This window comes from Pantherophis guttatus, chromosome 3 (genome assembly GCF_059756535.1).
Source record: "Pantherophis guttatus breed Tessera chromosome 3, ASM5975653v1, whole genome shotgun sequence".
NCBI classification, from domain to species: domain Eukaryota; kingdom Metazoa; phylum Chordata; class Lepidosauria; order Squamata; family Colubridae; genus Pantherophis; species Pantherophis guttatus.
Genome location: NC_142065.1, coordinates 208,263,670 through 208,278,624, shown reverse-complemented (window position 1 = coordinate 208,278,624; position 14,955 = coordinate 208,263,670). Strand labels below are relative to the sequence as shown.

The 14,955-nt window shown below is 37.9% G+C and overlaps 1 protein-coding gene across 1 annotated transcript in view; it reads left to right on the top strand.

Annotated features, from left to right (window-relative positions):
* COL22A1 (collagen type XXII alpha 1 chain) overlaps positions 1-14,955 on the top strand; it is a 273,483-nt gene that overhangs the window by 123,749 nt on the left and 134,779 nt on the right. Inside the window, exons 11-15 of the mRNA XM_060681819.2 lie at positions 2,496-2,549; positions 4,388-4,426; positions 7,643-7,696; positions 10,160-10,213; positions 12,127-12,180. Coding sequence (XP_060537802.2) covers positions 2,496-2,549; positions 4,388-4,426; positions 7,643-7,696; positions 10,160-10,213; positions 12,127-12,180 — 255 coding nt within the window. The remainder of the gene's footprint in view (positions 1-2,495; positions 2,550-4,387; positions 4,427-7,642; positions 7,697-10,159; positions 10,214-12,126; positions 12,181-14,955) is intronic.

Sequence of the window (14,955 nt, the reverse complement as noted above, 5' to 3'; positions counted from 1 at the left end):
TTTTCGCGCCAGAAATTTTGAACTGAGCGTTTTGATTGGCTCTGCTCCATTCTCTTTTGAAGTTCGTTGAAACCAAGATGGCTGCCATTCAAAATTTCGCGCGGGATCACATCTTTTCTTTTTAACAACTATTTTCTCAGTAGTCATCTCACTTACGGTTTTTTGATCTTTGGGTTTTTCTTTAATGACGTTTTTCTCTCTCGCTGCTCCGCTGTTCTTCAGCATCTCCTGGAGGTCCGCGATGAGACTTTCATCATTCTTTTGGCTTTTTAGTATCTTTAATATCTCCGACCTGAGTTCGTTATTTTCTACTTCGATTTCTTTCTGGTCATTATTTTCACTCATTAGTTCTTCTTCTTCAGTGGTGTATTCTTCGGATTCTCTCGAAATCGCATTGGTGGATTCGTTGATCATCTCTTGATCAGTTTCTATTTCTTTGCTGTAGGCCCTGGTGTTGGGCCTATCTTTCTTGGACATTTTTAATTACTTATTGAGTCAATTAACCATCCTCTGCTACCAGCTTGTTGCAATATTTTCAGGATCAGACTCAATAAAGATAATAGGAGTTAGAGCTTTAAATATATTTCTTTTTAATTATGACAGGCATTCTATATTCACTGAATATTCAAGGTAGAAGCACCGAGAATGGTGAGGGTGGCTCCTTATATATACAAGGGGTGGAGTTAGGAATGGGAGTGGTAAGTTATGAATACATTAAAGTCCAAAGAATAAGTTAACCTCTGATGTTCCATATATACATTATTTACACATTGGAGAATAAGGCATTTACATCTGACACCATTTTTTTAAAAAAATTGTAGCACTTTAACTAATAAGGGAGGCTTTCACGGAAAGACATGAGAAATTGCTAAAAGAGAAAGCAACTGTTCTGTGATGACCACAACCCTTTTATCTTTTAATAGCCATCATCTTAACAATGGCTGGAACATAAGATGATTCCAAAAATGCTAAACCACAGCCAACTTAATAAAATGAAATGCAATTATTGAACAAGATGCCTGTGTAAGAAATCAACCTTAAAAACTCATTCCATTTAGAGTGTCCCACAGCATCTCTAAAACAGTGCCAGATACAATTCAGATTCCTGTTTAACACTTAAAGCATGCCTGCCTACACAAATGGTCTGATGTATGGAGTGGTTTGTTTAACATTGGCATTGTATTAAAGGCTTCTATTTTTTTTTTCTTCTTTTAATGTTTTTTTCACCCATGATTTATGTTTGCACGGTACAATGGCTGGATGATAATATTTTCCATTACTATCTTTGCAGATGGCATCTGTAAATGCTTTACAGTTATGTTGCTGTCTTAGTTTATTAGAATTTAGGCCATTGGGCACTAGAAAAAGACAGTACAATAAGGATCAGACACATTGTAGATTTATTTATTCTAATTTATTCATGAGATTTTTGGATCCATATTTTCTGACTAACTCTGTAGCTCTGGAAATAGCAGATACCGTTTCAGCATCTCCATGAAAGCAATATTCTTGGCTACAGGTCCTGTCTATGCAATCTTTTATCCACCTCCTCCACCTCCTCCTCCTCCTGCTCCTTCTTCTCCTCCTCCTCCTCGTCTTCCTCCTCTCCACAAATCCCACTACATTTCAACACTGATGGTGTTTCCCATTTGGGTAATGAAACGTCTCAAGAAAACAACCAAGATCAAAGAGCATCAGCAACAACCCCATAATTTCCTCCTCCTCCTCCTCCTTCTTCTCCTCCTCCTCCTCCTCCTCATCTTCCTCCTCTCCACAAATCCCACTACATTTCAACATTGATGGTGTTTCCCATTTGGGTAATGAAACGTCACAAGAAAACAACCAAGCTCAAAGAGCACCAACAACAATCCCATAATTTCCCCCTCCTCCTCCTCCTCCTCCTCCTCTTCCTCCTCCTCCTCCTCGTCTTCCTCCTCTCCACAAATCCCACTACATTTCAGCACTGATGGTGTTTCCCATTTGGGTAATGAAACGTCACAAGAAAACAACCAAGCTCAAAGAGCACCAACAACAATCCCATAATTTCCCCCCCCTCCTCCTCCTCCTCCTCCTCCTCCTCCTCCTCCTCCTCCTCCTCCTCCTCCTCCTCCTCCTCCTCCTCTTCCTCCTCCTCCTCCTCCTCGTCTTCCTCCTCTCCACAAATCCCACTACATTTCAGCACTGATGGTGTTTCCCATTTGGGTAATGAAACGTCGCAAGAAAACAACCAAGCTCAAAGAGCATCAACAACAACCCCATAATTTCCTCCTCCTCCTCCTCCTCCTCCTCCTCCTCCTCCTCCTCCTCCTCCTCCTCCTCCTCCTCCTCCTCCTCCTCCCTCCCTCCCTCCCTCCCTCCCTTCCTTTCCATGTTAGATAAAGAAATGCATCTTTCACCATTAAGTTTTTCTTTTTTAAAAAAAACTGGTTACGGTAATAAAAGTCAGTGGGGAAAAACCATTTCCTTCTTGCTAACATAACTTTATTTTTGTCAAGGGAGACATTGGACCAGTTGGACCTTCTGGCCCAAAAGGAGACAAAGGAGAACCAGTAAGAAAATTTATAAGACCCTCAATGTTCTTTTTTTTTTTATCCTAATGTAATCATATATTTGTGAGAAAACTCATGCAGTTTTAAAAAAAATCAGAATAGGTCCTGATGGACTAACTTAAACCAAAATTCTAAATCCAGATTTTGAAGACTCCGGTTGAATATTTTAAAATAATTAGTATGGAAGGGATCTGTAAGAGGTCTCATGAACTCTGCCCACAGTAACATCCCTGACCTTCTCATCATAGAGAAAGCAGATGGTAAAAACTTCCTCTTCAGAGAGCCAAAGTCATTGTCATCTAAACATAGTTATACAATCTATTTAGATCCGGGATCTCCAATTTTGGCAACTTTAAGATTTGTGGACTTCAACTCCCAGAATTCCCCAGCCAGCCATTGTGAGAGTTGAAGTCCACGGGTCTTAAAGTTGTTAAGGTTGGACACCCCTGATTGAGATCTTTGCCTATCCATATGGAGAAATCTTGGTTCGAAGAGACATCAATCAATGTGTTCACATACGTGTGTTTTCCCTTATTCAACATCTCACTACAGCCAAAATTTTGTTATGAATTATTTCTGAAGGGATCTAAAGAACTAGCTTTAAAAAAAATGGAAGCAGAGATAATATCTGTTGTGGCCCGCTGGCAGCCAGCAGAGCTGGCAGTATAGTTGGACAGTGAGTAGATTGGAGAGGAATATGGGCCAGTCCTGGGGGCTGGGGAAAGCTCGGACGAGGGCTCTGCATCAGAGGCAGAAAGGGAGCTAGATAGCAGTGAGGCAGAGGAACAGCTGGAGCCTGTTCCCAGTGTGTGCATGTGCAGAGCTGTCAGAAGACAAGACCAACTAAGAAAGCAGGGTCGACTTGGGAGTAAAGCCACACCTTGGAGTTTATTGGCCCCTCCCATAGGAAACAAAAGAGGAGCGAACAGGGAGTGGGCTTTTGCAGGAAACAATTTGTTTGTTCTGTGACTCTAAGAGACTCTGTGCCAAGTTTTGCCTTGTACTGCGTTTGGAAACTAGTTACCTGGAAGCTTTCCAAGCGAGATAAGGTCTGTGTCGATAAATATTCCTTTGAAAAACTGTTTGGACAGGCCTTGCTGTCTGTGAATGAAAGGAATTCACAGTCGTGTAAATAAAAGAGGTTTTGCCGGGACCAAGACTCTGCTTCCTGCTTTTTAAGGGAGCCTAGATCAGAACAATATCGACTTCCACAAAATTAGAGAGATTGTCCTTGAATCTGCCTCCTTTCTTGCAGGCGAAATTCTAATTAGAATGTTTCAGATCTCATCTACCAGGACATTTATCTAAAGTCGTGCAACCCTTCATAAAATATTTACCTCAGCTATCTTTTAAAAGCCACTTGTTATAATTGTGAAATATAAAATAGCGTTCTGATCCTTCCCAGTTTCAAAGCAATTAAATGGCAGGGCTAATAAAGATGAGGCTGTCAATTGTTAAATTCTAGACCACACTGTCAATTTGGTTGTTATCCAATTGTATCAAAGAAACTATCTCTTCCCCCTACAACTAAACTACATTAGGTAGGGATTATGGAAGCTGAAGCCACCAGTTTGATGGAGTGTCATCTTGATTCTAGTTAAGGTCATAATATTAGAGACCTTTTCTTGTCAGCTTGGTTACTATCTTCCATACAATCTGATTCATGCTTTACAACCTTGATACTAGCAGAAGATACAATGATTTATTAATTGAATGTGTTCGATTAATCAGTGTGTTATTCCATGGCTTGATAAAGATATTATTATTTAGCATTATTTCTGATCTTGCATATCTTTATTGCATCTGCTAACCCTAGTTTTATTAATTTCTCTTTTCAGGGTGGGGAAACATTTGGACGAGCAGAAAAAGGACAAAAGGTATCATTAAAATATAAGTTGAAGAACATCTTGAGGATATGGTCTAGTTTGTGTTAATTTCGTGTGTCTCCCGGTTTCATTCCAGGTGCAAATTCAAAATCCTGATTAGCACCTTCAAAACTCCACCTGGCACGAGGCCAGATATTATTAATGGACCACCACTCTCATAGGATATCTGCCAATCCCACCAAATTGGATAGTTTGGGTGTTTTCTACATCCCCTCTAATAAATGATATCAACTGACAGGATCTAGGGTGTGGACTTTTTCAGTAATGGTATCTGCCCTATAGAATAGCGTTCCCCAGATATTCAAAAGGCCCTTACCCTCTTGGCATTTGGAATTACCTTTAAGACTTCATTGTTCCCCCAAGCATTCTCCCTCTCTCTCTCCATCCCGCATCCATCCATCCATCCATCCATCCATCCATCCATCCATCCATCCATCCACCATTTACCTGCCCAACCAGCTATCTATCTACTCTTCTACCCATCTCCCTATCCATTCATGGATTAAAATCTGCAAGATGGAGAGTGCAACATCACAGTCCAAGGTCTACCATATTTGTATGTGTGTGAGAGACACATATATGTTCTTGGAAGGAATATCCATCTGGTTCATTTCCAAGTGGGGAGAAAGACACTGGAAACATGGAGGCTGATTGGAAAGAGGTTTATTGATGGACAGGACCACATGGGTTTGAGGTCCTGGGAAGCTGACCACAAGGGTTTGGAGTGTGAGAGGTATTTACATCCTCTCTTGGGGTTTGAATTTGAGCTTACTGTTCCTGTGCAAGAATATGTATTCTATTGGTTGCTGTCCCATGTAGAGTCATATTTGTCTGAATCAAGTTTAGTTGAACCTTGGGCTAATATAATGTCCCAGGTGATTTTGCAATGCAGTAAGTCCTGCTGCTAGATAATCCCATAATGTCCCGGAGGGTCATGTCTTAATCCCATCATCCTGGAGCTGAGGTCTTTTGTTTTGTAGATAGGCTGGCCCAGTCTTTCTCAACGGGCACCAAATATCTGCTGCAGACAGGGAGCTGAAGCTCTGAGTTTCTGTCTCCCTTAAGATTTTTATTTCTCTTTTAGGGAAAATATTCTGCCTTTTTAATATTTCCTAAAATACTTCATTCTTCTAGGAGAGGGGTAGGTGCTAACTTTCTACAATGAAAAAAAAAAAAGGAATGGAGCTTGGATCACGATGCTTCATATAAAGTCTCATTTTTTTTGTAAAAGTTTTTTATTTACTTTTCCTTTTAAAACAAACATTTCATCGTTCATTAATCAGTGTGTCATCTGAGTGCAAATTTTTTTGTGTCGTAATAGTTATAGCTTACCATCAAATTCTTTATATATTGTACATCTATTCTTATTTTAATAATACAACTTAACATATCTCTTAACATAGCATTTCTCTTCCTTAACTTATTTAATTTAATACTTTTTATCCATATTCATTTTCTAACCAATGATAAAATAACCCCCATATATTATAATCATCAGATTCTCCCTTTCCTTTAATTGCTAGGGTTAATCTACTCATTTCTTCACAATCTAATATTTTCTTAATCATCTTTAGGGATTTCTTCAACTTTCCAATTTTGTGCAAATACAATTCTAGCCGCAGTTATTACATGAATGATCAAACATGCATTTTCTTTACTATATTTCCCTGGTAAGATACCCAACAAGAACAATTCAGGTTTTAAATCAATATGTTGCTGCGGCATCTTCTCCAACTACATTCAAATTCTTGCCCAATATTTTTTTTTTGCTTCTATATATGTCCACCACATATGATAATACGACCCCGGTGTACTTCATGTAAAGTCTTGAAAGTCACATCCTCTCCCTTCTCTGCCAGCCAGGATGTCTGTTTGTCTCTTTGTCTGTCATGTCAGGAGTAAAAAGCTGTGCCTGAAGTCCTCATGGCTTAGTTGTCTCCTAAATTCAGCACCATTTATTTGTTATTTATTTATTAGTTTGATTTATATATACCGCCCTTCTCTGGAGACTCAGGGTGGCTTACAATGCATTAAGCAATAGCCTTCATACTTTTGTATATACCTGCTTAGTAGGGCTTTTTCGCCTCCCCTGACCAGTGTTCTATTTTATACAAAGTCAGCTTATTGCCCCCACAAACTGGGTCCTCATTTTACCTAACTCGGAAGGATGGAAGGCTGAGCCAACCTTGAGCCTGGTGAGATTTGAACTTGCAGTAATTGCAGGCAGCTGGCAGCTAAGTACTACTTTAACAGCAGCAGTTTAGTCCACTGCGCCACCAGGGTCTTAATTTCCACAAATTCAGATCTCTTTTGCTCCCTATTTTTTCTACGAAGGCAAAGAACTCGTGGTACATCATTACTTAATTTTTCCCCCTTTTATTTCATCTTGCATTTTGACTCAAAGGAATGACAGGCAGAAAACCTTGAGCTTGTTGATCAGAAAGGTCGGCGGTTCGAATCCCTAGTATAGGTCTCCTGGGTGATCAGGGGGGTTGGACTAAATGACCTCCAAGATCCCTTCCAACTCTGTTACTGTTACCTTCATCCTATGCTACTTCACACTGTGAAAAAGATCTGTCTTTAAAAGGCCTCAGAATGCCAGTGTCAGGCCTGCTGGAAGCCTGATACGAAAGATGGCTTCCAGGCCTGACAGCCAGTTCTCTTGTCCCTTCATGACCAGATGAGAAAACTAAGATTTTTGTTTTCTTTTCTTTTCCTTTTGGAACACAGCAATTACAGGGTTTCTGTTTTATTCACTGCCCCCAAATACTGAGCATATCATTGTTTTGAGATCCCGTAATTGCCTGTCTCAACAGCTGATTTCTTAGCCACCACAGGAATTTCAGGGAGAGCAGATGGATTTACAAGTTTATTTGGCTTTTCTTGGCTTTAGAGGGGCCTGCAATATTTTATTCTGATTTTTCATCCTTCCCAGGAAAGCAAAGAATCTTTCATAGTAATGTACTGACATCTACTGGTTGCTTTGATATGGTAGAAAAATTTCCTTGCAGAATTTTTTTCCCGAGCAAAAATTGGCATACGAATCTTAAGAAACTGAGAAATTTGCCTTGTTAGCCAACCCTGTGATTAAGTTCCTTTTCAAAAGTATCAACAGGATCCCTTGTGGATTTTAATGCTTGTATTCCTTTTACCTATTTTAAGAGAATGCTACATTTTATGCAAATATTTTCCATTCTGCTTTTTTAGGGTGAAAAGGGACCCCAAGGTTTACCTGGCTTAATGGGCGAGAGAGGAGAAAAGGTAACCATCTATAAAAGAAAATAAAAGAAAATAAAAGAAAAGAAAAGAAAAGAAAAGAAAAGAAAATAAAAAAATGAAATGAAATGAAATGAAATGAAATGAAATGATTAAAATAAAATTTCCGGGGCATAAAAATGAATACTGAGAGTGATTGTAACAGCTGTGATTTTATATGACTTTTTCTGCAGTTCAATCAAATGCAAAAAAAATTGAACATTGAACAAGTATGACATAATAGAACATTCAATAGAAATTGAAAACTTAATTCATAATCTTGGTGGTCAGCTGCTTGAATCATGATAACATGTTCAATAAATTTTCAGATCTGGATAAGCAATAGTAATAACGCTTAGACTGATATACAACTTCATAGTTGTTTACAGCACTCTCTAAGCAGTTTACAAAGTCAGCAATTTGGTTGGGGCAGTATACTATCTACGTATTTGGATATTCTGAAGCTTAAATATAAAGTCTTCCATTTCCCACTTCATTAATTTATTGGATCTGATTTAATATTTGTTCATTGAAACGTTTTGGCCCAAGATAGCTTGAAAAGAAAAAGGAGGAAAAGATATATGAAGTGCTATGGAACTAGTTCTAAAAAAACTACTACTTGAGTGCTAAAATATTTCTTGGCTGTTATCATTACAGAACATTAGAGATTTTTACTGGGCTTTTTAAGCATCTCAGGAACACAGAGATTATAATCTAATTGCCTTTTTAATATTTTATTTCTCTTAGTCAGGGGAAGTGTGGAGAAAGGAAAAGAGAAGAAAATTGAACAAATCCGATGGCATTTTTAAGGGTACTGAGACATGAGCAATCGTTTATCTTGACTTGCTCATGGTTTAGATAAGAGGGAAGTGGCTTTCTACCAGTTTATCATAAACATCAGCTCTCTTGCATTTGCTGAACCTAGAAATCCTTCAAGCACTGTTCTCACATAATCTCTTTAGTGAGTTTTAGTTAGAAAAAAGAGAGGGGATTAGAGACATGATAGCAGTGTTCCAATATCTCAAGGGCTGCCCCAAAGAAGAGGGAGTCAAGCTATTCTCCAAAGCACCTGAGGGCAGGACAAGAGGCAATGGTTGGAAACTAATCAAGGAGAGAAGCAACTTAGAACTTAGGAGAAATTTCCTGACAGTTAGAACAATTAATCAGTGAACAACTTGCCTGCAGAAGTTGTGAATGCTCCAACAATGGAACTTTTTAAGAAGATATTGGATAACCATTTGTCTGAAGTGGTGTAGGGTTTCCTGCCTAAGTAGGGGGTTGGACTAGAAGATCTCCAAGGTCCCTTCCAACTCTGTTATTCTGTTATTATAGGAATTCTGGCAACTGAACTCTTTCCAAACTACAACCAATATATGCCAAAGAGTCTTTAGTAGATGAGAATATTTGAGCTCAGGGTTGAACTGTAGAATCCTTGCTGTCCCCTGAGCTTGGTTGTTTGCAGATATTTGAACATAATCAGTGTGAGGTTTACTGCCATATCTGTCTGTCTATCTGTCTGTCTGTCTGTCTGTCTGTCTAGTGTGCTCTGACAATTTTAGTGGAGTATGAAAAGGAGGAGGATGGAAACCACACCACATGATATGGCACTGTTCCAATATTTGAGGGGCTGCCACAAAGAATAGGGGGTCAACCTATTTTCCAAAGCACCAGAAAGCAAGACAAGAAACAATGGATGAAAATTAATAAAGGAGAGAAGCAACGTAGAACTTAGGAGAAATTTCCTGACAGTTAGAACAATTAATCAGTGGAACAACTTGCCTCCAGAAGTGGTGGGTGCTCCATCACTGGAAGCTTTTAAGAAGAGACAGGACAGCCACTTGTCTGGATAATATAGGCTCTCCTGCTTGAGCAGGGGGTTGATCTAGATGACCTCCAAGGTCCCTTCCAACTCTATTATTCTATCCCCAAAACTGGAAGGGCAAGCTACCCAGTTGAGTAATGAAATGTCTGCAAACATTGTTTGCAAATGTCTGCAAACAACCAAGCGTCAGAGAGCATGAAGAATTTCAAAGTACATTCAAGTGGATTTTGAAAAAAAAAAAACACTGTATGCCCATGTATTAGTAGATCTCTTCATTAAGAAATAAATTTCAATTAGTTATTTATAAACTAGTCCCGGAACCCTTTTGAGTTTGGAAATGGACATTACTGTACATTACTCCAACAGCACATATCAAATAATTAATTCACTGCTTAATCCCTGTCTTTTGGAATGGATTATATAGCACCTTTGAGATCACAAATTGATCATTATAATAATTATAAATATTATAAAATTATATTATAATAAAAGTATAAAATACTAATAATAAATTAATGTGGCTCAAGGTGAGAGTGCCTCGATTTGTCTCCTTTATTATTCAGGTTTTCCTGTTTTTAGCCAATGCTGTTTTTAAATATGATTATGATTTCCCATTCATTTTGCTGTCGTAATCTGTATTCTTTTAGGGTTCCATTGGTACGGCTGGCGTCCCAGGGAGCGATGGAGCCAAAGGAGAAACTGTAAGCTTTTTTCCTCCTCTCTTTTTAATCCTCTTTCCATTGTAGCGTAAACCACGTGTTTGGAGCAATCTTCATTGAAAGGAACACATCCAGGGGATTAATGTTGTGGTTCCAAATGTAAGAAAACAAAACAAAATAAAACAAAAAGCAGGTTATTAACCTCAACAATCCTATCTTTGGGCCAAGGGAGCAAACAGACTTCTTAGAGATGATCTGTTCTGTGAAGCTCCAAGGAGGAATTCCAGTTGTCATCCATTAAAATGCTAGACATATCACAGGAGAAGTTGAGCAAAACAGTTCAACAAAAGACAGCAATTTATTTCTCTGCAAAACAAAACTTTGCCAGCTGAAATCTGATGAGTGGAAACACAGGAATCCTGGTGGGATCTGAAAACAATAATTATCCACTTCTATGTCTACAAGTGTGCAAGCAATCTTCTTCAGCAATAGTACTTTTTTTAAGGTAAATGTTCCCCCTGTCCAGTACGGTCCAATTCTAGGACACTATCTCTGTTTCTTAGCTGAGGGAGCTAGCATTGTCTGAAAACGCTTCCATGGTCATGTGGTCAGCATGACTATATGCCAAGAGGCATGGACCACTGTTATCTTCCTACCGAAGTGGTACCTATTTATATACTCACATTTGCATGCTTTAGAACTGATAGGTTGGCAGCAGCTGGGGCAAGTAACGGGAGCTCATACCGCATGATGGTAGGGTCTCAAATTGCCAACCTTCCAGTCGACAATAGCAATAGCAGTAGCACTTAGACGTATATACTGCTTCATAGTGCTTTTATGGCCCTCTCTAAGCAGTTTACAGAATCAGCCTATTGCCCCCAACAATCTGGCTCCTCATTTTACTTACCTCGGAAAGATGGAAGACTGAGTCAATCTTGAGCCTGGTGAGATTTGAACTGCCGAACTGCAGCTAGCAGTCAGCTGTAGTAGCCTGCAATACTGCACTCTAACCACTGTGCCACCTCGGCTCTTATAAACACAGCATCATAGCAATAGTACTTAATCTTATATACTGCTTCATAGTGCTTTTCAGCTCTCTCTAAGCAATTTACAGAGTCATGATATTGCCCTCAACAATCTGGGTCCTCATTTTACCCACCTCGGAAGGATGGAAGGTTGAGTCAAGCTTGAGCCAGTCAGAAACGAACTGCTGGCAGTCGGCAGAATTAGCCTGCAATACTACATTCTAACCACTATACCACCATAGCTCTTAATCACTAAGGTACCAAATAAATTTGGATTATTGAAGTCAGTGAATCCTCTTTCCCTGAGATGTAGACTTCCATATTCCAAGATATGACCTGATGTAATGGTATGTGAGAACAGGATGAAGACCGACAAAGTTATAATAAAAGATATTAAGAAGAATTGATTTTTAAAGTGCATACCTTGAAATCATATTTTACCATTGACACTTTGATTAAACCATAATTTTAAAGTTTGCAAAACAGGACTTAGCAACCAGAAGATCTTAAAAAAATGCACATCCTTGTTTGATGTGAAGAGATCATTTTTTTCTAGACATCTAGGGTGAGAGAAGATGTTTTTGAAGACCTCTTATTCAAAATGTCTTTCTTTGAACATGTTTTGCTTCTTAGAACTGAAGCTTTTGGATGAGAAGCAAAATGTCTTCAAAGAAAAAAGTCCAAGTTTTTTGAAAAAGCACCTTTGGGACAACCATACCTGGATGACTGAGAATCTCCATAGACAAAACTAGTGAAGTTCTCTCTTCCAGAAAACTTGGAGTAATTGTGTGAAAACTTTGCATTTCTCTCAAAATAAGCATCACTTTTGGTTTCATACATAAACCAGTTTATGAGTTTTCCGTATACTGTGGTTCCTAAAGTGTCCACAGCAAGTCTTTGCAATGAATATTATTTCGCCTTCTCTTTTAGGGAGAACCTGGTCTTCCTGGAGCAACTGGCCTTCCTGGACCATCTGGCCCAAAGGTATATGAATATTTATATTTATATTTATATTTATATTTATTTATTTATTTATTTATTTATTTATTTATTTATTTATTTATTTATTTATTTATTTATTTATTTATTTATTTATTTTTATTTTTATTTTTATATGCCGCCCTTCTCCGGAGACTCAGGGCGGCTTACAATGCGTTAAGCAATAGCCTTCATACTCTTGTATATTTTATACAAAGTCAGCTTATTGCCCCCACAAACCGGGTCCTCATTTTACCCACCTTAGAAAGGATGGAAGGCTGAGTCGACCTTGAGCCTGGTGAGGATTGAACTCGTAGTAATTGCAGGCAGCTGGATGTTAAATGCTGCCTTAGTAGGAGGCATTAGCCTCCTACGCCACTCAGGCTATTTAAACAATGGAAGAGTGAGATTCACAGGACCTTCAGGAAAGTTTTTGTTGTTTGGGATATAATATTGAAGGTGGTTTCCAGCTTAAATATGTCAGATGCACCCAGTTCCTGGTCAGGAGAGACTCCTACCCATGTTTTCCCAAAAATAAAACCCAACCGGAAAATAAGTCCTAGCATGACTTTTCAGGATGCTCGTGATATAAGCCCTACCCCCCAAAATAAGCTCCAGTTAAGATTAATTAACATTAATACAATTGAGCGTGTCCAGACATATTTCACAAGAAGAATCCTCCACTCCTCTGCTTGCAACAAAATACCCTATGCCACCAGACTTGAAATTCTGAACTTAGAAAATTTAGAACTACGCTGCCTTCGGTCTGACCTAAGCGTAGCTCATAAAATTATCTGCTACAATGTCCTACCTGTCAGTGACTACTTCAGCTTCCACCACAACAATACACGAACACACAATAAATACAAACTTAAAGTGAACCGCTCCAAAGTCGATTGTAGAAAATATGATTTCAGCAACAGAGTGGTCAATGCCTGGAATGCACTACCTGACTCTATGGTTTCATCCCCAAATCCCCAAAATTTTAATCTTAAACTGTCTATTGTTCACCTCACCACATTCCTAAGAGGTCTGTAAGGGGCATGCATAAGAGCACCAGCGTGCCTACCATCCATGTCCTAATATTTCTTCTATTTGTATCTATTTTATGTATTCAATTCATGCTTATACTTATATATATTATCTAATACATTCTTGATATATATATATATGCAAAAAATTAAAAATCTCGGGTTTTTTCCCGCGTCATTATAAATCAGTTGGTTAAAATATTTAAAATCCTGGTTAAAATCCCAGCTTAAAATCTTTTAACCAGGATTTTAAATATTTTAACCAACTTATTTATAATGATGCGGGAAAACACCCGAGATTTAAATTTTTTGCATATGCACCCGCGAAAACTTAAGAAGACAAATATATATATGTATGTATGTATGTATGTATGTATGTATGTGTGTATGTGTGTATGTATATATAATGTCAGCCAGATGGGTGCATTTAGTACCATATTTCACCCAAAATAAGACCTAACCAGAAAATAAGCCCTAATGCATCTTTTGGAGCAAAAACTAATACAAGACCCAGTCTCAATTTTGGGGAAACATGATAATTCCTTACATAGCAGTTTGTCTAAAATCTGATTCACTGGAAAATGTAGTATCTTTGATCATATATTGAATGCAAAGAACATATATAGCAGCCTAATGAAATATGGGGGGATTTTATAAAAACAGTGTTGGTGGAAGGCAAAGGGAATAAACCTATTCAAGAATATACAGTATGTTGTTTTGGGGAGGATAAGGGCACAATTGGAATATATTGCATATTTTTTTAATTTTTATGGAAGAAGAAACATAAGGGGAAAAATGGTCTCTGGGAGGGAGGAAGTGCATTGTAATATTTGTATTTTTTTTCCTTTTTTAAATTTAGATTTATATGTTTGTATTATTTGTATTCAAAATAAAAAAAAATATTACAAAAAAATAAGATAGTCCCTTTTTCCCATTAACTACTATTATTTTTCCAAATAGCTGCAAGGTAATATTTATTCACTCCAATAAAGTAATACTACTGCATTACAAAGGTGTCAGCATATTTTCCCCTTATTCCCTTACTTCCTTACTCAGCTTTTATACTAATGTGATGGCTCATTTATCAATGTGCCAATACTTGACTCTACTGAGAATGTTGTGTTTGATTTCTAAAATATCGTAATAGCTTGTTTGGCTGAAAAACATATTTGAGTCATTGAAGATTAATAGCCATACTAATTTTGTTTGTAATCTCCTTTGTATTTAAGTTTCTGGAGGTTTTTGTTTTTTTTACAGTTTCAGCAAAATATACTCCGGCATCTGTATTAATGGTTTTGCAACCTAAATAAGTCAATACAAACTCATACTGCTTCTTATTAAGTTTTGACTCAGGGAGTTGTAGACCACTTATCATGATCTCCAGACCAAGCCACACTTTCAGTTTGTTCTCTAGCATGGAAAATGCAAGATATGGAAATTAATTTACCTTAAAGGGCAAGTAATTTGGAAATTCTTAGTGAAAAAAATAACACAAATGAGCAATAGAAAAATTTGGGAACAACGATATGTAAACAATTTTCCATGCCACCCTTTCCATCCTTCATATCTTAACTACTTCGAATTTACTAAGTTTATATCTTCCATATATCTTTCCTTCTATATAAATGACCACGGAAATTATTGTTCCTGGTCAATATGTATAAGACTGAAATCCTAGTGATCTCATGGATATATCATCTGGTGGATATTGCTATTGTCAAAGCAGGGGTGAAATTAAAAAATTTCCCCT